Genomic DNA, 22,696 nt, shown 5'->3' with positions numbered 1-22,696 from the left:
CTTTACTTTGCCAGTACAATCAATACATGAAAGCTTATTTAAATAAAAACTTATTAGTCTCATTATTTATGGGTTTATGCTGAGACAGGTATCAATCAGCATTGATTCTCCTTATTTGACAAATAATAAATGTCTTTTTTAATATTTATTACTATATTTCCATAGAATATGTATTTGTGACGAAGCTCGGTCCAGTTATTTTACATCATCCATATCACTGAGCCATTCTGAACGACTGGAAACTCTGTTGAAAAAATTGAGAATAGAGGCAGAACTTTTCCGGGTAGATGGTTGGAAGACAGTACTTGAATCACACGGTACGGAAGAGGATCGATACGCGAAGAGGTGAGAAATAATAACAGCTTATTATATTATATTATGTAACTGTAGTCTCTAGTTATAAGTATGGGATGTCTGAGATGGAACTGAAAATGTTTGTTTAGTGTATATAGTGTAAGTAATCGTTGACGTTTTTTTGTTGTATGCAGTATACTTAGATCTGTATTACTAATTTTTCACTGCTTAATTAAACCAGTCACTTAGTACCAGTAGTTTATATTCGTTCTATCGAAGTGGTTGTATCGTTTTTCGTTTGCTGAGACAGCTTGGTTGGTGTATAAACGGATAAAAAACTTCAAGAAACTCATAATATCAAGAAAAGTTTAAGAATTTTATTTTATTTGAAACGATTTTCAACGAATTATATAATGATTATATGTTTTATTTCAGTGTCAATACCTTAATTCTTCAACAGACAGCAGAGACAGCTGTCACTTTCATATATCTTCCAGCACCGCCTACAGATAATACCAAACTGGTTTCTTTTTACAACAATTTAGAAATATTTTCGAGAAATCTGCCGCCCACTATCTTCGTTCATGGTGTTAGCACGGTGACGTCAACTACCTTATAATAAAGGGATAACATTAGTATTAGTGACATTTGATTTATTTGATATTTTAGTGGATTACAATATTTAAGATCTTTTATTATTTAAGGTTTTTAAATATTATCGACTTTACTGACATCAGCAACTGTTTACAATAACGTAAAAAATGCTGAGGTGTCAAATGAATTCTAAAGAGCCATCGAAAAAAAATCGTAATTAAGTGCGTCACATTTATGTCATTAGCGTTGTCAATATAAACGTTGTTTATAAAAATATTGTATACTCGGTTCGATGATTTCAGGACTTAGAAAACCTTTCTAAACATTTCTAATTCGTAAGAAGATATAAGAAGTTGGAAATATTGGTTTTTTAATTGTTTGAATAGTAAATAAAGACTTTTGGTTATGAATATAAAAATATCAAAGTATTAAGATATTTACTCTCAATGTTCATGTTTTAAGGTTATGTTATTTTTTTATTAAAACTTTTAATTATTTTTTACTGTATTTCAAGGTATTTTGTTTTTGTTTTTATCGAAGTTATTTCAAAATTAATCAACAAATCATTGAATTTATTAACGAAGTTGAAACATTAATAAATTAATGTTTCACTATGGCAATTTGATAGAAAGGCTTCCACAGAATGTTATATTACAACTAAAAGTCCTTATTCACTACTTATACTACGAGAAAACGAATATATTTAGTCTTTTACAGGATAAAATCACTGGCAACGAAAAAGGAATATAACATGAATTTAAAAATACCTTGAAATACAGTTAAAAACTAATTAAAGTGAACAAACAATAACATAACCTTAAAACATGAACATTAAAAGTAAATATCTTAATAATTTGATATTCTTACCTTACAAATTCACGAACAACAAATAATACCAATCGCACAGAATGAATGTTCATAACCAAAAGTTTAATAGCCAATATTTAAACAAAAAAATATTTACATGTAGTTTATTAACAACATAAAACTGCAGCAATTGAAACAAAAATTTTAGTATTTACATTTATTTATTTAGATTTAGTATTTACAAATGAAAAGTTTTTAATAAAAAATTAATAAATATAAACTCCCATTATTTATTATTCTTTTTTTTACTTATTCTTCTTTTTTCAATGAAAGAAGTCTGGAATAGTGAGTTTATTTGATTTATTAATAATGAGATTTAGGAATTTTATGTCGTATGTTTCCGGCAATGAACCTGTAAAAATATTTCCACGCTAAGCGAACGGACAATATTCGAATTTCTATTAAAAAGACGGTAAACAAATGTTAGGTTATTTATGTCAGTCTGTGCAAGTGGCTAAAATCCCAAGCCACGTTTTTATTTCGTAGACCACTCTAACTGCTCCTTTTTCGATGGTTCTATAGATATCTATCAGATATACCTTATTTACTTTGAATATATTGTACATATTAAGCTCGTGCCATATATGGAAGGATTATTCATGAGAAAAAATAACCAGATGCAAATTTATGTTCCAATTTATGCAAAATATGTTTTTACGAGTTTTAATTAAGATAAACACGTCAAGAAACAACATACAATTTTGTTCTCGACGTGAAATCGACAATATCTAATCAAACTTGTCAACTTTTGTTGTTGAATGTATTGTTTGAAAATATGTTATCGTCTATCTATATTAAATAAGGTGTATTGAATTTCATTAAAACGTGATAAAAGTATTATGAGCCAAAATGTTAAAAATTTAATTGGTGAAATCCATAGACACATATGTAATACCTAAGACTGCGCTTTACTATCTAAAATCGTCCCTTCAGTCCGACAGAAAAAAATATAAGAGCTGTCCCTACATATCTTTCTAATGGAAGGGATTTATCGACCATGTAACCTTACCACTACCAAACAACCCCCAAACACAAGTAGACTAGCTAATTAAATATAACTTAAATTTTTGACGTAATATTGATGACATAATGACTTAAAATTAACGAATATAAGAATTCTATTATTCTTTCGATAGCAGTATTGTATACAAATTATTTAAATTATTAATTTTACTTTAATTTTGAATAGGAAATTAATATTAAATAGTTATACATTTTTATGAAAATATCTTTCTAATCCCTAATGCTAAATGATTTTTAGAAAAAGTTTTTAACATATATTTAGTTTTTAAGTAAATATATGTGAAAAACTGCAAATCGGCAAAAAATGAAGAAATACTATGAATTATGATAATATGACAATGTTAACAATGTTTATCATTAAACCAATAAGTATTACGCTACACTGTTTATTATAATTAATGATATAATGATGTCAACCAAATAATTATGATCGCGTACGTGGTATATATATTTAATAATAATAACTTCATTTGCCTTTTACATTTTTAAAGATATATACACAAATTTATTAGGTGCAAGATTTACTTAAAAATTTAATAAACGTAATATTGATTAATATTAAATTTATATAAAAATACCATCGAGCAAAAAGACAAGAGGGAATCTAATTGTTATGAAAAGGAGACCAAAAAAGTGGCCTCTGATGGCGGACATATCCGGAAATGCGAATGCGCCAAATTTAAATTTCATGACACTTCACAATAATCATACAGTGGTGTAGGGTTCTAATTTATTTATTTATTTGTTATATTAGATAATATTAATATTACATAATATTAATACATAATACACTTAAAATACTTTTTTTTAACTAGGACAGAATAAAGTTTCAATCAAATAATAACAATAATAGTCTAAAATGTGAAGCAATTGTTAAAAAACTTCAATAGAAAATACAAATAATCTTTCATGTGACAGTTGGGACAAACAATAACATCAGAAATAACATAACCTAACTAAATTTGATTTCTTAAACAAGGAAAGAGTCTCTCTTTCCTTGTTTAATGTGGCCTCTCAAGATGGCACTTCCTGTCTAACAATATTTTTGCCCCCACTACCTTTACATTCCCTCTTTTGTCTTTTTGCTCGATGAAAAATACACAATACGATGTCGCTACCTCTTTCTGTTAAATCAAACATTTAAGTTATATTTAAGTGGCTACCCCACTTGTGTTTGGAGATTATTTGGGAGTGGGAAGGTCACGTGGTCGATAAACTCCGTCTATTAGAAAAAGATGCAAGAACTTCTCGTATCTTTTTTCTCTGTCACACTGGGGGAACGGTTTTAGATTTTAACACGCAGTCTAGGTATTATATTTCTATGGTGAAATCTAACTTTAAGTTTAAAAGTTTATAGGTTAAGTTTTAAAATATTTTGAGATTATAATGTAGTAGTGACATTGCCAATTTAAAGTCTTTGACAACTAAACAAAAAACTGTACTGCATATTAGATTGACTTTAATGGGTAATGTCATTTTCCATTATCAATGCATTTGGATAATGCTCCTAACCGTAAGAATTATCGCAAAATTTAAAATAGCATGTGATTAATTCCACGATAAGTGTGGTAAGTTAAGAATCCGACCCTCTCAGTTTAACTTAACATTTTTCACACTTACTATTTATCAAAAAAATAAGTAAAGTGCAAATTATTAGTCCGATCGGTCTATGGAGATTAACATATGTTGAATTTGTTTTTAAAACTTTGCTTTGGAATGTGTAGAAAAAATTCTTACACACTTTTTAAAAAAGAAGTACATTTTACATCTAAAATTTCCTCCTTAATATAATTTTCATGTCAGAATTTTAAAATTTCATTAAAAACAATTGTAGAAAATGCAGGGTAGAGTATAAGACTGTCGGTTACAATCAAATAAAATGTAACACGTCCAGGTTTGAATTGTTTCAAAAATTTAGTACAACACTCCCTTCACAAATGTCAGTCAAATGAACCGGAATGTAATGTCAAACACGTACACCAGATCTATCATACACAATAGCTCTTTGACGGTAAAGTCAATTGGTCTCATCCACTAGGAGATGTATATCTAACGGATAAAAAAGTAAAACCTTCCTTCAAATTTTAAATTCAATAATCAATCGCAAGTGATTTACTACTTTCAATCTAATTTAACTTGAATCGAAAATTTTATTTTCTTCTCGCATTGATTATGTCCTATAATATTATCGGATCTTGTTGGCATGTATCCATCTTTTACCAATTTCTTACACGCCTTTGCATCTTCTGCTATTTCCTTCATATTGCACTTTTTTGCCTCTCTTGGTTTCAACTTCCTGGATTTGTTCCATCCACCCTTCCTAGGTCTACTCCTTCTTCCTTGTATTTTTGGCCTGTTACTTTTTTACTAGTCTGTTCTCGTCCATTACAATTATGTGTCAATACCGGTTTAGTTTTCTTTATTCCATTTTTTCTCTATTTATTCCTGTTTTAACTCGTTTCTGATCTTTTTGTTTATTTCCCTGTCCAACTTCCACTTCCCAGCTATCTTTTTGAGTGACTTCATTTCTGCTGCACATATGGTACTTCAGTGTCTTTTATTTGTAATCCATGTTTGCATGTATTAGTATTGGTACTGTGATTGCGATATATACATGCAATTTAGTGTCCTGGTTGATTTAGTTTTTTCCTAATATCGTAATTATTTATGGCATAGTATATTCTCGATGTTTTTTTTTGTTCTATTTGCAATTTCTAGGTCTAGCTTTCTATCGTTTGATATAATCGTGCCCCCGAGTTTCACCTTCAATATTCTTCTTTTCACCTTCAAGGTGTGCGACAGGGATGTATATTGTCCCCATTATTGTTCAATACATATTCAGAGCACATTATGAACCTAGCGCTAATGGACATATATGAGGGAATACTAACGGAGAACGATTGAACAACATAAGATCGCTGATGATACTGTCATTTTTGCAGACAGTCTTAAAGGTCTGCAGACACTTGTCTCCAGGGTGGCAGAAGTAAGTAGCAGGTTTAGGCTTGATTTTAACATCAAAAAAACCAAATACATGGCTACAAGTAAAAATAGGATACCACTTGGTCAATTACTAGTTAACCAACAACCTATAACACAAATCATCAACTTTTGTTATCTGGGTGCAAACTTAAATGAACAGTGGGACCAATCGACGGAAATTAAGATAAGGATCGAGAAGGCAAGATCAGCTTTCGTCAAAATGAAAAAAATCTTTAACAGCCACGATATAAAATTGGAAATAAAAGTTCGTTTACTAAAATGCTACGTATTCCCCGTTATTTTATATGGCGTGGAGTCATGGACCTTAATGGAAGCATCACTGAAGAGACTCGAAGCATTTGAGATGTGGTGCTATAGACGCATGTTGAGGATTTCTTGGATAGACAGAGTTACCAACAAACAAGTACTACATAGAATGGGTAAAGAGCGCGAACTAGTCATAACCATAAAATGTCGCAAACTAGAATACCTGGGCCATATAATGCGCAATGAACAACGATACAACCTGCTTCGGACCATACTTCAACGTAAAGTGCATGGGAAAAGAGGTCCAGGACGAAGAAGAATATCCTGACTGCATAACCTGCGAAAATGGTTTAACTTAACCACTACCGGACTTTTCAGGGCAGCAGTCAACAAAGTCAGAATAGCCATGTTAGTGTCCAACATCCGTAACGGATAGGCACCATAAGAAGAAGATTCTTCTCTTGTCTACTTTTTTTCATAGTATTGCATTTATTAATGTTTATTTCTAACTTCTTTTTTATCTTTCCTTAGTCCATATATCAATTACTCGTTGCATCTTTTCTGGTTGTTCGTTGTGAGTACCACGTCGTCTGTATACAGCAATCCTTCTATCATAACTGGCTTTAGTAATGTGAAAAAATGTGTCGATATATAAAAAAATGTGTTTTACATAAAAATTTCTAGAGAATCTGAATTGAGCTCATTCAACTTTATAGAATTATACGTTTCTTTTTTTGTTCTTTTAGTTATGGTTAATCATAGGGGTATTTTAACTCTACACTATAATATACTCTAAACTAATTTCTAATCGAATTTAATATAAATTTTTTCTGAAGTATCTTGAAAATATCACATTTACCACTTTTCCGGAAATTTTATAATTGTGGCATTATCATCATGTTATGTGGGAAATTTAATGCCTAGAACGTATTTTTTTCACAAATTCCAAGGCAAAGTTATGCTAAAACCCAATTTCAGCATATTGGAATCTCTGATTTTGCTGAAAATGGTACAATTATTTGGTTTATGGTAAAGTTGAATAAAATTTCAGGTTCCCAAATTTGCTCACTTATCGCGGAATATACTAGTTTGTAAATTAATAGAAGGATTATATACATGACTTATTAATAAGTAGTAGATAGGCAAATATTTTAATGTAAAGCGTAACATATCAATAATATTCCCCATCTGTGTCACGTCATACCTGATTTTTGAGCTTAGATCCAAGTCTTAGTGATAAACAAACTAAATCGTTCCTTTAAATTATTCATATTAGTTTATTTTTACCTTTTATGAATAATAAACAAAATTGACCATACTAATAACAACAATAGCAGGAAAATTTAATTTGTTTATATCAAGAATAGTTCCTAAGCTTAAAAATTGAAAGTGTTATGTCATCATTAGTAATAAGATAAGTTTTTTCCAACACGCAACTCTTGTATTGCCGGGAAATTGTCACGAAACTGCTTGTACCGTTTTTTATGCGCATGTTCATCATTCTTATCGTCCGAAGACGGCAATTCAAAAACCTATATAGAGAATAAAATCCCGGTTCGCAGGTCTTCCCAACGAGTACTTGCATTTGCTCGATTTCTGAAATCATTTAAACGGAACCGTCACTGGACAATCACAAGTTTTGTTGAAACGTATTTTGTTTACTGTACAGGAGCATGACCGTTACGAGACGGTTTTTCGTTGTGTTGGAACAAACTTAATATATTAAAAAAAATTAGTAATCATTATTTTTTTAGTCTACCATATTGAAATGTAAGATTTATTTTATTTTCGTATCATCTCACACTTCACATATTGTTTTCTACATTTTATTCATGTGACATACTGTTGCTGTCCGGAACTTTTTAACAACATATTTTACCTCAAATTTGTTGCTTTATATAAAATTCTTTTTTTGAAAATGACTACTTACAAATATTCGTACTTGGAGAGCCGCTGATTGGAGCTGTACGACTGTACATGTAGACTCTTAGTTGACGTCTTTTAATCCGTAATTTTCCACCCATTAAATCAAGTTGGTTATTCGTTTCCAGAATCTTACACACGTTACAATCACCTGACTATTTAGTCAATGATAAAAATTGATCTTTTTCGGTAAGAGTAGATAATCTGGTAATTGTACACAATTACCGGTAATTGTATACAATTACCAGAGTCGACGGTAAATGAAGGAAATATTCTTTAAGAACCTCTTATTCCCTACTTTTAGTGGTAATTTGTATACATTTCCCAGAGGATGTTTTGTTTACCTCGTGCGTAATCAGTCTTCAGTCTGTAGTGTTGATTGAGACATCAAAAGTATTTCTGTTCTGATTTGGCATGTGCTTCGTGTTTTTTAATTAACAATAATGTTACCTATTTTTGAAGTGTTTTCTTTACCGACATAACGTTTTGTGTTAACCTACCTACACACAGAACTATACATTACATTATCCTAGAATTGATTATTTTGATTTAACAATAGAAGAGCCTTTTAATACAAAAGTACTTGAAGTGATGAATAGCAAAAAGCACAAGATGGTTTTGCTTACAAAAGAGAACTACCAAAGTCTAATAAACAATTTACATGTAAGTAAATCTAAGACTAGTGGTAAAATACCGGATGACTACAAGCGATTGAAAAAGTATGATGTCATGGAGGTTGGGGAAACTGATCATCCTTATCATCATCCTTAAATAAAGATGAACAGAATGTTTTATTTTATGTCCATTTGGAAGAACTCTTTAAATTGATTGACGGAGCATATAAATCTATTGGCCATGGAGGTAGAACAAGAATGTTGAAAAAATTACAACAGAAGTACAAGACCATAACTGTAGAAATCATAACGATCTATTTGGATCTGTGTGAAACTTGCCAGAAAAAATCCTAAACTTCCCAAAAAAGGTTTATTAGTGAATCCTATACTGTCAAAAGAAATAAATAGTAGATGTCAAATAAATTTGATAGCCCAAGCAGATAATGAATTCAAATTCATTTTTGTCTATCAAGATCACTTAACAAAATTTGTATTACGTAAATTATTGTAAATTACGGCCGTTGAAAACTAAACGTGCAGAAGAAGCTGCATTGATTCTTCTTGACATATTTTGTGCCTTTAGAGCTCCAAGCTTTCTTCAAAGCGACAATGGAAGAGAATTGTGTGACAGAATAATAGAAGAACTATGCTCCATGTGGAAAGATTTTAAGATTTTACACGGTAAGCCAAGATACAGTCAGTCACAAGGATCTCTTGAACCTGCGAATCAAGGCTTCGAAAATATGCTAAGTTCCTGGTTGGAAAGCAACCAAACAAACAAGTGATTTTCGATTTGTACAATTCTTCTGCTCTAGAAAATATTTCAACTGAAAAAGATTTGGAAGCGTTGGTGAAACAAATAGAAGAAGACCAGTCAGGTCCTGATTCTGAAGAAGCAGAAGCGGATGAACCCAATGAGCTTCTAATAGAATAAGAACAACCTGAGCAACCATCTATTGTATTAGAATGAATCTAATACGATTCTAGAAGAAATATCTTCTAATCAAATTTCAGAGACGCACGATTCTGTTGCAATTAAACGGACACGTGCAAAGAAAGGCCTTTGAAAGCAAGCGAAGAAAATGCTTAAAACATGAATCTTGAAATTTTCCCCTGGTAATGTCGATGTGGCGGTAAAATTAAGAGTGCCGGATGTTGACAAGGCACGAAGTGATCCTAGAAATGTTTTGGCTGTTATTATGAGTGTTCAATGAATTGTACGAATGGGGTACCAAAGAAGAGTAACTGCCACAGTTTTATAGCAGAAATCAATTTACCATCTGCAAGTAATCATTAATTTCTGTAGACATGCTTCCAAAATTAAACATTTTGGAAGCATGTCTACAGGAAGCAAACAGCGATGCGCTTGCAAAAGTAAATGTAAAACTGATAAGTGTAAATATAAAAATATGGAAAGTTGTGTAATTCCAAGTGCCATGTGAGTTTGCCATGTCACAACAAATAGTAACTATTTAAAATTGTAGTGTTAATTCAGGCAAAAAACTCAATTCAGGTTAAACAAAATGTCTCTTATTTTTAATTAAGTTCAATAAAAATCACTCCTTACACAGCTTTTGAAATTTATTGTTTTTATTTCATCATTTTATACTTTTACCCCTTGGTAATTGTATACAATTACCGGCAAAAGTAGATAATTGAAAATAATTTCCTACATTTACCGTCGACTCTGGTAATTGTATACAATTAATTACCGGTAATTGTATACAATTACCAATTATCTACTCTTACCGTAACATATATAAAAATATTAACTTTATTTTATATATATAGAGAGAGAGTTATCCAACTTTCTATGCACATTAAAGTGGACAAAATATTTGTATTTAATATTTTTAGTATCATAATATTTAATATATTAAGTTTCTATACACACATACATTACAATACGATCCAAGTTTCCTTTTTATGCCTTTCACACCCTGTAAAAAGTCCGAATACAATAGAAATTGGTTCCTACATTTATTGTTGTTGGCAGACATAGGCGCATTTGTTTGCGTGAAAGTTTGTATGAAATAAAAATAGTAATAGGAGATTATCAATACAATATATTTGTTTCAAGCATATTTATAAAATGTTTCTCCCCTTGGCGTTTCCATTTTAATTTGTCTCTTTCTAACTGGTTTGTCTTCTTGCCGTTTCTTTCATATCGTCCAGCTATCTTTTTGGAGGTCAACCCACACATCTCTTTGTATATGTAAATTACGCCCTTTACTTTTGTTCTTCTACGTATTTCTCCTAAGTCATACCACTTCACTCTGTGTAACTCTTATTTTATTGGCGGCTTTTTTGGTCAACGTATTATTTGAATAGTGAACAAGTAGTGGTGCCTAATTAACTTCTCAATTGTTAATCAAAACTGCACGAAAAACGTGGCGACTGGGCATGCGCTCGTCGCATGATGAAAAGGCCTATTTAATTAAAGAAAACTGTCGATGACATCATATTTTTCTAATTCTATTAGTATGTGGAAAACTGGACATACGAATGGACGTGTTTGAACGTTCACTACAAACACTGAAGGTATCGAATTATCAGGGGTAGTCTACATTTTTTTTTCACGGTTCCCATATGAAATTTATATCGGCGCAACACAATCACACAAAAATCTAGGAACAAACTTTCAAATAAGTTATTACTTTCCATATGATCATATTTAAAATAATTTTAAAAAAATGGCACCCGTTTTCTATTTTGAATGATGTCGCTTAAACATTATAAAAAAAAGGTAATTCCTTTAATTCACTTATTCAAAAATTGTATGAGTTTTATTATTCAAAATTTGAGAAACGCAAGGGAAAAATGCCAGATTGAACATACTTCATAGGAAATAAATAGAAATTAAGGGCACTAAATATGATGCGAATTTTTAAGGAATATTATATTAACATTTTATTCCATCATATTGCGTTTGTTCTTGGAAATCAGCTTTCATCTTCTGCATATTTTCCGTCTTTGCTCATAGCCTCTATTTTTCATACACTATCTAAGACATGTTCACTTACATATAAATGTAGAATCTTTAGCCAATTAAACCTATATGTTAGTTGTGAACTGATATAGTTGACTTAAGTTTATGTAAATAAGGAGGTCGTATATTATTGTTGACTCTAAATATATATATATATATATATATATATATATATATATATATATATATATATATATATATATATACATTATAAATTATTTTTATCGATTGGTGTGATATAAAATTCAAATATTGATATTTAAAATTAATACAGGGTAAATCTAAAAATTAAGAGATTCATAAAATGATAAATTTTTATTTATGTTAAACAGAAGTAAAAAATTTTACAGGATTTTTGATACCAAGCACGTTGCACGTCGTCGATCGGCTGTTTGTTTTAGAGCGTCACTATTGTAGAATCTACAACGTTGTGAACTCGTGAGAATAGGAAATATGATTCATACATTCATTATTCATGATCAAACATATTTAAACAAAAATAATAATAGTGGATTTACTTTATCCGATGGTTTAATGCTTTAATTTGGAGATAGAAGGAAACAAAAATATTTAGAATCAAAAATGCCTATATATTCCTGTTGTCTTGAAAATCCTTAACCTTGCAATTGATTTTTGAGTTTTGGAAACCTAAAGAAATAATATTAATTCCATCTTTTCGGTAATCAAAAACTTCGGTGCTATATGGGAGCCTTGTATTGTGATAATTCAGCATGATTTGACATTTTATTTCATTTCCCCATTTATAAAAAAAAACTTTATGTAAAGAAGTGGCTGTATCCCACTTTGCATTTACAGTTTTACGATCTTTTAATGAAATAATATCCACATGTTCAGTTTTCGACTGCCGTATATCCCTGAATTAAATGGTTTAGGTATTTCTTTGCACCATATGCGCTGAGTTTGCTTTTCAATCTAAGTGATCGTATAAAATTAAATTTGTTTTTTATCAATACCCAAACATGATTGAATTACCATATATGTTTATGTCGATATATCATTATCATTTGTGATACAGCATCAATGTTTGCTGCTGTTGTGATGTCGGTCAACCTTCACGAAACTCATCACTAAAGTTACTTTGACCAAATTTTAATTCTTGGTACCAATCTAACAATGAAAGTCAGTTGTTTTCTTATTACCAAATGTATCTTTTCGCCAATCGATGCACTCCTTGACTTTCTTGAATCGAAAATAAAACAAAATCATTACTCGAACCTTGTTCATGACTTTAATCAATGCTTGTTCAATTATCGTTTACTGTAAAATATACTGAAATTTGCCATTGCCATTTTATTGATAACACAAATTTTCGTTTATCAATCAGATTCTACACGCTGAACTTTTAACTACTGGACACACTTTGAATATAACATAATAAGTAGTAGGAAATGATGGACGTTGATCTCATATGTGGTGTATCTCATATTTCTGTATTTATCTAAAGTTTTATTTCTGATTATTTAGAAAACAATATTATTAATTGAATTATAACTGCCATTGATGGCGTGCAACGGAAAATAAAATTTACGATATAATAACATATAGAAATATCAACAAAAAGCGACTTATAAAAAGTGATTTTGAAATAATAGTAATTAGGATTAGAAAAAACGACGATAAATTTTTTTAGATATTTAATATTCCATTTTTAAATGGTGTAATTTTTGCTCTGACCTGTTGTTCTTTTGTTAATTCATGCAGAATTTGATAGTCTATTTTTATTAGTTGTGTTTAATTTTTGTCATGTTTGGATATTCGCCGATAATTTTGGTAATAAGTGGCCCGGTTTTCCGTCAAAATTTATAAGCGGAATTAAAATGGTGATATTCCTTCGAAATAATTCCCATTTAACAACACTCTTATCATCGTAGATGTGCTTTAAATCACAGAATCAGTTGTGAAAAACAGTTTTTCTAGCTTTCTCCTCACTGCGTCACGAAATATTTTTAGAACAAACTTGAATGTAAATTTTCGATTGTTTGACAATATTTCTATTGTATTGATAAGTATTTTTAATATTATGTTTCTATTGACGCTATGATGGAAGCTTCCATTGTTAATTTGTTTCACTTATAAGTTTTTTATTATATTGTCATCGTTAGTGGCAATTTCCAAATTATGCAGTGTAACTTCTAATTTTGAAATGACGCGAATACGCAGGAGTCATTCCCAAATTCGTTGTAAAAATTATCGGAACAAAAGTTTTTGGAATTCCAATATCGCTTTCTAAATCACGCCCAGTCAAACGACTATTTTCTTCAATCGCAAGCCATGTATTCATACTTATATTTTCCGATCTTATGCTGAAAGGTTGACCACAATCGTGTCACTGTCATGAGTAGTGCGGCAATTTTTAACACGTTGAGTGCCATATAAGACCCTCATGGTCTCACACATTTATAAAATCGTAGGGCCGCATGAAGCCACGACATAATGTGAAAATCGCCTTCTGCAATGTAGTCACGTATCATTCTGGTTGTGTGTGAGTTTACATTATCATGAATAAAATTGTTTTCTTCAATATATCCGATTTAATGAACTTTTGTTGACTCCTGTGCTTTTTTCTCTCGTTCACAGCCATAAAGACATATTCTTGTCTCGACAAAGAACAAAACAGGCCTCCACTGTCCCAATATTCAATATGAATGATCTAATGAAAAGTTCAAGCGCTATAGGTAGTATGGTGGGGTAGGTGTTGAACCAGCTGCTGTTTCTTACTATTCACTAATATTAATACCCCGACTTTACGGACTTGTTATTGGACTTGATCCGCATCAAGTACCAACTTAATGCGGATCAAAGCACTTGCAACAAAATTAAGCTCTTGCTGGTACTTTCTGCCTGTTTCAAGTCGACGATGATGCGACCGAGCTTCCCTATATTGATCGCAGACCATTCGAACCACTCCATATGCTACAACACTGCACTCGTTTATCTCATTTTTAATTAAAACAATAATTTGATCGTCTTTTTCGATTTATAAGTGGGCTGATCTCCATGCACGCACATAAATCTATTGCTTTATATCGTTGTAACATATCTTTAATTTGAGTTAAACTTTTCAGATGGACCATTGATTTTTTTTCCATTAACTAGTAAAGTATAGAGTATAGTAATATATAAAAGTTTATATCTCGTTAAAGCTGTATTCTGTCAATCTTATTTTTGTCAAAATTCATTTTATTGCGGACTATGCATGTATTCTGCATGTTTTTTCGCAAATTATACATTTAATAGAAATAGTACATCTTATATATATATATATATATGTATATGTATATATATATATATATATATATATATATATATATATATATATATATATATATATATATATATATATATAATAGTGTTGATCACAGCTGTTAAAGTTAGAAGATAAACTTTGAGATTCTTTGGGAAAAACAGCTGAAAGGATAGGCTAAGTGTACTCTTTATTCCTTTATTTTTCCAAAATTAGTCAAAACTTAGTCAAATAGACTCTCAATTTTTCATGTAAAACTATTTGTAGCTTATCCCTGATGATGTCCATGACTATCGACGAAATATTGGAAAAATAAAGGAATAAAGAGTACACTTAGCCTATCCTTTCAGCTGTTTTTCCCAAAGAATCTCAAAGTTTATCTTATATGTATATATATATATATATATATATATATATATATATATATATATATATATATTTATATATATATATATATTATATTTGTATTGAGTATTATATTCCAACACGATATTTATTAAAACTTTATACTAATGTTAATATATTTTCTATGATACGTTTTAGTAAAATATGTAATAATAAATTAGATGCACTCTTATCAAAACAAAAATTATTTTGGAGCATTATCTTAAAAACACATCCGTACTAAAACGTATCCAAGGACATGTATTTTTAATATTCTGTGATGTATTCCATTATATAGATAATTGTAATATTGAAATTATATATTTGACACAAGTATTTTTTTATTTAAGAATATATACCTAATTTCATTGAATGCTTTTTATTAAAAACTTAATAATTTCCTTTTAAAATTTTGTCTCTCTCTCCCTCTTCAGTCCTCCTCAATAATTCCCCTCGACTTCTCTGTCCATCGCGTTCCTTCGTTAAACGCGTATTCCTATATTTCTCATATCTCTGTAGACGTTATCAAGGAATAAACATTATTCTGGTTATTTTTTTATTGGATCTATCAGTGAGTGTTTTTCTTACTCCACCTTAGACGTTGTATTCCAGTGCGTCTTCTTTCTGTTGTTTTTTCTGGATAATTTCCGCACAAGTTTCTGTTCTTGTCATTCTGCTCTGCTTTGTCTTTCCTCTTTTTTAATCTGACATTCGTATTCCCAAGTATTAACCATTGTCTGGTCTTCTCCGCTATCTTTTTGGCTTGGATTTATATTGAGATTGTTTCGCTGTTATTTTGAACTTTCTCAATGTCCATCCATTTTCATTTTTTCTACTTGATTGTAGCAGATGTTATTTTGTCTTTCTCATAGTCATGTATTGGTTACTCATTGGGTATCAATATATGCTCAGGATCGTTATTAGAGATCCATTCAAGAAATGTTTATAATTTTATTAATTAATCATATTTATAAGTTTCTGTTATTTCCGATGCCAGTAAAATTGAATGCATTTTTGTGCCTTTGTTATTCTTTTCTGTATTCCCTAAACAACATATGACAAAATGGTTCTATCACAATGAGCTGGAAAGAGTACTTTCCAGCTAGTTCTGTCAATATTGAAACCAAATAAAGATGTTGACACTCTTAAATCTTATCGTAGGATATCATTAGCTTCTTGTTTCATAAAAACACTTCAAAGCATGATAAAAAATAGACTACAACCACTGGCTAAAAACCAAAGAAAAAATGTCAAAATAGCTTGGATTTAGAAAAAACTGTGTGACGGACATTCATTTAAACTTTACAAAAAATAGATCGTGGCAGCATTTTAGATATAAAAGCAGTTTACAACAATGTTAATTTATGTATTCTACTTAAAAGAATGATGCAGATAGGATTATCAAAAAACTTTTCTAGCAAATTAAGAAGTACTTATGCAAATAGAAGTATTTTCATCAACATTAATACTGAGTCAGTAGGGCCGAAAAAAAGTAAGTTTAATGGGACCCCCTCCGGAGTATAATGGGAAATGGGAGTGTCTAACCACCTAGTTAATTCAGCCAGAGTTACAGTAAACGGAATATATTCAAATGCGTTTAAAACAAAAAATAAACTAGACGGGGTTGCGTGTTAGCATTATTATTATACACAGTATTATCATCATCATACAGCATTCTGCGCCCAAAGTTGGACATAGGCCTCCCCTAATTTCTTCTAGTTCTGTCGTTCTTGAGCTTCTTGCAGCCAATTCCCGGCGATTCTTTTGACGTCGTCTGTCCATCATGTACTTGGTCTACCTCTGCTTCTTATATAAGCTCGTGGTCTCCAAACTGTAATTTTTTGGGTCCATCGTCCGTCATTCATTCTGGCCACATGGCCCGCCCAGTTCACTTCAGTCATGCTATACGCTCTATGACATCTGTGACGCCTGTCCTTATTATTTCTTCATTTCTAACTCTGTCTCTGAGAGTCGGTCCAAGTAGCGAGCATTCTATTCGTCTTTGGACTTCTCTGAGTTTGGTTGCTGTACCCTGGGTTAAGGAAAGTGTTTACGAAAGTTACTACTGGATGCATACATTGGTCGAACATCTGCTTTTTTAAATAATTTGGCATGTCGCTCTTGAAGATGTCTGATAGAGCTCCATATGCGGCCCATGCTAAATTGATACTTCTTTGCAGTTCAGCAGTTTGATTGTCCGTATCAATTTGGATTTCATGACCGTATAAATATAAAAAGTACAGTATACTCCCTCTATAACGAACACGGTTATTACGAGGTTTCGCTTATAACGAGATACATTAGATGTCCCGTGAAATTTCTATTGAACTATAACCGTCTGTAGCGAGGCAAATTTGGTTATAACGAAAGATATATTATAAATAAGATCCAAAAACGTGTTTTTTGGTAAGTGTTTTTTACGTTTTTAGTCGGGTCGTGGCTATAAATAAATACCTTTTAAAACAGCCCCTCAATAAACTTAACTGCAGCCCGCAATAAACTTCTTTACAATGAATAAATACAACTGTTTCACATCTTTAGAAAATATATGATAGAATGATACTGGACCATTTAAAGCAGTTAAAAATAACAGAGTTCTTAAAATTGCAGAAGCAATAGTTTATGTTATCCTTGAAAATACGATTTATACATTATGTAGTTGGAAAAAAATTTAAGTACAGCTTTTTTGTTCTAACGTATATAATTGATAATAAAAGTAAACAACTCTTTTATGTTTTAATATATTTCATTGACAATAAAAGTAAATAACTTTTTTTCAAAAACGCCATTCAAACAATATTTATTAGCATCTTATATTGCTCCGAATGGCTTCACTATAGGAAGTTAATGGTTTAGAAAACTACAGATTCATATGTATGCACAGTATTATGATTGTCTGATATAACGAGATCGGCTTATAACGAGGTAATTAGTCTGTCATTTTAGTTCTCGTTATAGAGGGAGTCTACTGTATTTATATTTATGAACTAATCCTATTTCGTTGCAGTCGAGTTTTGGATTTTTGCTTGGTACCAGATTTGTTATGTATTGTGTCTTTCCAAAATTTATGTTTAAACCAACTTCGTTACAGGCGGCATCTAACTCAGTAAGCATAGTTACAATCTCTTTTAAGTCATCTGTTATCAAAACAATACTACTACTAAGGATTTTCACAGTTTTCACTGTCTTCCTTCACTCAACCGTTTTCTCCAATTTTCCCTGTCATTCCAGTCTCCATCTTGCAGGGTTCTTTTCTCCATAGCCTCGTCGATTTCATCTCTGAATGACCTTCGGGGTCTTCCTCTCTTTCTTCTTCCAATCGGGCTCCATTCTGTGATTTTGTTTATCCAGCGTCCTCTGTCCGCTCTTCTGACGTGGCCGTACCAGGATAGTCTCTTCTCCTCTATATAGTCGATTATGTCTGATTGCACTCCCATTCTCCGCTTAATCTCTGCGTTTTCAATTCTGTCTCTTTTTGTAAGTCTACAGCTTCTCCTCAGGAACTCCATTTCTACTGCTCTTATTCTACCTCTATTTCTCTTGTTTATTGTCCAGTTTTCGGACCCATATGTCAGGATACTTCTTGTCAGGGTGTTACATATTCTCTTTTTTGTCTTTATCGTAATGTTCTTATCCCACAACACTGAGTTTAGTTGTCTTATACAGTTTCTTGTTTGTCTCAGTCTGTTGTTTATATCTTCTTCTGTTGTTCCCTGGTTCGATATTATGGTTCCTAAATACTTGAATTTATCTGTTCCATTTATTTGTCTTCCCTCGTCTATCTCTAGGTTTCTCATATCCTTGTTTTCTGTTGTTAGGTATTCGGTTTTCTCTAAGTTTATTTCCATTCCGTTGTTTTTATATTCTTCTTCTAGTTTTCTGAGCATAAAGCTGAGATTTTCTTCATCTTGTGCGATGACTACTTGATCGTCGGCAAAGCTTAAGGTGTATAGGTATTCGTCTCTTACTGGTATGCCCATTCCTTCGCACTTTCTCCTCCATGGTTTGAGTGTCTTTTCCAAGAATATTTTAAACAGAGTAGGGGACGTAGCACAGCCTTGTAGAAGTCCTTTTGTCGTCTTAAATGGATTGTAGGCTTTATTTCCACATTTAATAGCTACTTTGTTTTCTTTGAATAGTGCTTTAACTGCTTTTATTAGTGTTTGTCGGATTCCGAGATCATTCATTGCTTCCCATAATTTGACTCTAGGTATTGAGTCATATGCTTTCTTTAGATCAACAAATGCCAGATGGACCGGTCTACCTTTTGCCATTTTCTTCTCTATCAGTTGTTCTAATGTGTACGTATGATCTAGGCATGATTTTCCTACTGTGAACCCTGCTTGGTCTTCTCCAATTTTTCCTATTATTTCAGTTTCTAGTTTTTCTTTAATAATTTTCCCGTAAAGTCTACCTACCGACGATATTATACTAATTCCTCTATAGTTTTCACATTTTTTCCTGTTTCCTTTCTTATGTATGGATGTGATGTATGCTTGTGTCCATTCCGCAGGTATTTCTTCTCCAGTTAGTCCTCTTTAGAACATTCTAGTAGCATGCAGAATAACTTTTCCGTTCCGTTTTTAATTAGTTCGTTTGGTATTCCTCCGGGACCTTTGGCTTTTTTGTTCTTCAATGTCTTGATTGCTCTCTTAACTTCTGCCAGGCTTATTTCTATCTGGTCGTATGCCCCATTTCCTGCATGTTCTATATTCTCTTCCTGAAATTGGGGACGGTTTTCTGTAAGTAGTTCTACGTAGTATTCTTGCCACTCGTTTTCACTAATTTTGCCGATCTGGGTTTTCTCTGTCTTATTTCGTTGAAGTGCTTTTAATATTCGCCATGATTCTGAATTTCTCGTTCCTCCGATATGTCTTTCTATCTCTGTGCATGCTTGTTCCCATCGTTCGTTCTTTTCATTTGTTACTCTTTTCTTTACCTCTCTGTTTTTCGCTCTATATAGGTCTAAGTCTTCCTGTTTTTTGGTATTTTATGTGTAGTTTTTTCTTTTCTTTTATGCATTTCAATGTGTCTTCCCTTAATTTGATATTCTAATGGGTGTTCCTTTGGTCGTCTTCTCCAAGAGCTTCTAAGGCCGCTGAAATCAGGCAGGTTTTTATGTGTTCAATCAATGTGTTTTTATGTGTTATCAAAACAATGTCATCCGCAAATCGTAGTTGTGAGAGCATTTCGCCGTCGACATTGATTCCTTTGGCTTCCTACTCCAATTTTTTGAAAGCATGTTCCAGAACTGCCGTAAAAGGTTTGGAAGATAACGTGTCTCCTTGTCTGATTCCCCTATTGATTTTTATACAGTTTGTATCCGTGTAGTCTTACGGTACACAGTATATTCTGAGTATATAATGAAGAAAATACAAGATCAAAGACATGGAGAAGTCACTAAAGCAAGCAGAAAAGTCAATAACATCAGATACGCAGTGGACACAGTTAAACTACATAGCATCGAATGAGGTCGAAATTACTATAGTACAAGATCCCATTGCAGGATCGCTACGTTTATGACGTAGTTCATCAAACTTACATTTTTACATACACTTAAAATTAGGAGAATACGTTGATAATAGGTTGCGAGTTCAAAAGTGGCCGCAAATATTTTAAATTCAATTAATAATAATTATTTTTTGACAAATATTTTATTTCGTTCATTTATTGAAGTTATACTTCTATACGCGCGCTCCACGCTGGAAATTTGTATGGGAGTGAATCTGTGAAACCATTACATATGTAAGATAATGAGTAAGAGAGAGACAGAAGATATATTTTCTCTCTCTTCCTCTCTCGAATATAAAAATGTTCCTTTTGTATATATAATTTAATATTATATATAATATATAAAGATAGATATACATATAATAAAATATTTATTAATATTATTATTTATGTGATATGTTTTGTATTATTTATTAAATGTTCATAATTATATTATTCTTTTGTATTTCAAAATAATAATCTCAATAAATCACTGTATGATCCAGAACTGTCAATTTTGAAATACATCTGTATTATGTCCTCGGGAGTGTAGTAGTCAGTATCCCCGCCCGTCATGCGTGAGACCGGGGTTCGATTCCCAGTCGGGGAGGACTTTTTTATTAATATTATTACATTATTGTCATTTTTAAATACTTATGGATATTGCATTTTAATTTGTATTGTATTATTATATATGGAATTATGTTGCACTGTATTGTAGTGTATTTTTTATGTATATTATTGTCATTTTAAATACTTATGAATATTGCAGTTTAATTTGTATTGTATTATTATATTAATAACAAAATAAACAATGAATTTTACTGCAGAGTATGTGTAAAAAAATTTTGCATTCAACTCCTTTCATAGATATATGAAAATAAAAATAAACATTTTCATCAAAATATTGATTCAATCCTTCATTGTTAGTAAGTTGTTATTAATTCTGTTTCTCTTTCTGCTATGTCTTACCTATAGAATTACATATGTAATGATTGTGCAGATTGACTCCCAAATAAATTTGTAACGGCGAATGCGTGTATAGAAGTGTAACTTCCACTGGCAGTCACACTGGACTGCCACACCCGTTTTTTTTTTTTTTAATCGTAATACGCTGCTTATGACATATAAATATGCATGTTTTTTATATCAAATTAAAGCTAATTTTTTTTCCTAATATGATTATATAAGGTTGCCTGAGAAAAAATTGTTGCAATTTAGGGTTACCAGCTGTTAAAAACGCGGGGTATCAAAGATAAAGTAAAATAGAGTTAGAGCGGAATGACACTGGTTTGACAAGTGATAATATGTATATTATTATATATCTATCGCCGCAAGCTTTAAAAACTCACACAAGTGACACTTCAAAACAGTAGTGTTGCGCGCTAGCGCCATAGTGTCTTTTATTTTATCTTTGATACCTTGTGTTTTTAAGTGCCGGCACCCTAATTTTCGACCATTTTTTCTCAGGCAAACATTATATTAAAAAAAATAGCTTTAATGAGCAGCGTATTTTATTTAAAAAATAAGTGAACGAAATAAATTTTTTGTCAAAAATTAATTATTATTAATTGAATTCAAAATATTTGCGGCCACTTTTTGACTGGCAACCTATTATCAATGTATTTTCCTAACTTTAAATGTATGCACAATTCTGAGCTTGTTTAACTACGTTATGAACTTAGTCAACCTGCAGTGGGATCTTAAGCTACTACCATCACCGAACAGCTAAGATGGATCAACAAATAATTCGTACTTCAGGTCAAAATCGGGAAAACAAAAATAATGATCGTATACAGGGCAAATAATAATCTACCGCACATACACCAAGTAGCGAATTTCGAAGTAGTAGACAGATTTGTATACTTGAGCTCCCTGATAACCAACAATGACGATCTTCTCATGGCGCCGTCTCGTTTCGAAGGTTGGCGATCCAAATGGCAATTGGAGTTTTGGAAACTGCTGCGCGAAAGATTTCTGCGAATGAGCTGTCGAACCATCTCC

General features: G+C 31.5%; 1 protein-coding gene across 1 annotated transcript in view; it reads left to right on the top strand.

Moving 5' to 3' along the window:
• The window catches only part of LOC140431895 (solute carrier family 12 member 9), an 81,293-nt gene extending 66,446 nt beyond the window's left edge, over positions 1 to 14,847 (top strand). Inside the window, exons 13-14 of the mRNA XM_072519767.1 lie at positions 166 to 345; positions 730 to 14,847. Coding sequence (XP_072375868.1) covers positions 166 to 345; positions 730 to 913 — 364 coding nt within the window. The 3' untranslated portion in view covers positions 914 to 14,847. The remainder of the gene's footprint in view (positions 1 to 165; positions 346 to 729) is intronic.
• The last annotated feature ends 7,849 nt before the right edge of the window (positions 14,848 to 22,696 follow it).

The sequence above is a fragment of the Diabrotica undecimpunctata genome, chromosome 1 (assembly GCF_040954645.1).
Source record: "Diabrotica undecimpunctata isolate CICGRU chromosome 1, icDiaUnde3, whole genome shotgun sequence".
Classification (NCBI taxonomy): Eukaryota; Metazoa; Arthropoda; class Insecta; order Coleoptera; family Chrysomelidae; genus Diabrotica; species Diabrotica undecimpunctata.
The sequence above is the reverse complement of the archived record's forward strand: the minus strand, read 5'-3'. Positions and strand labels throughout refer to the sequence as shown.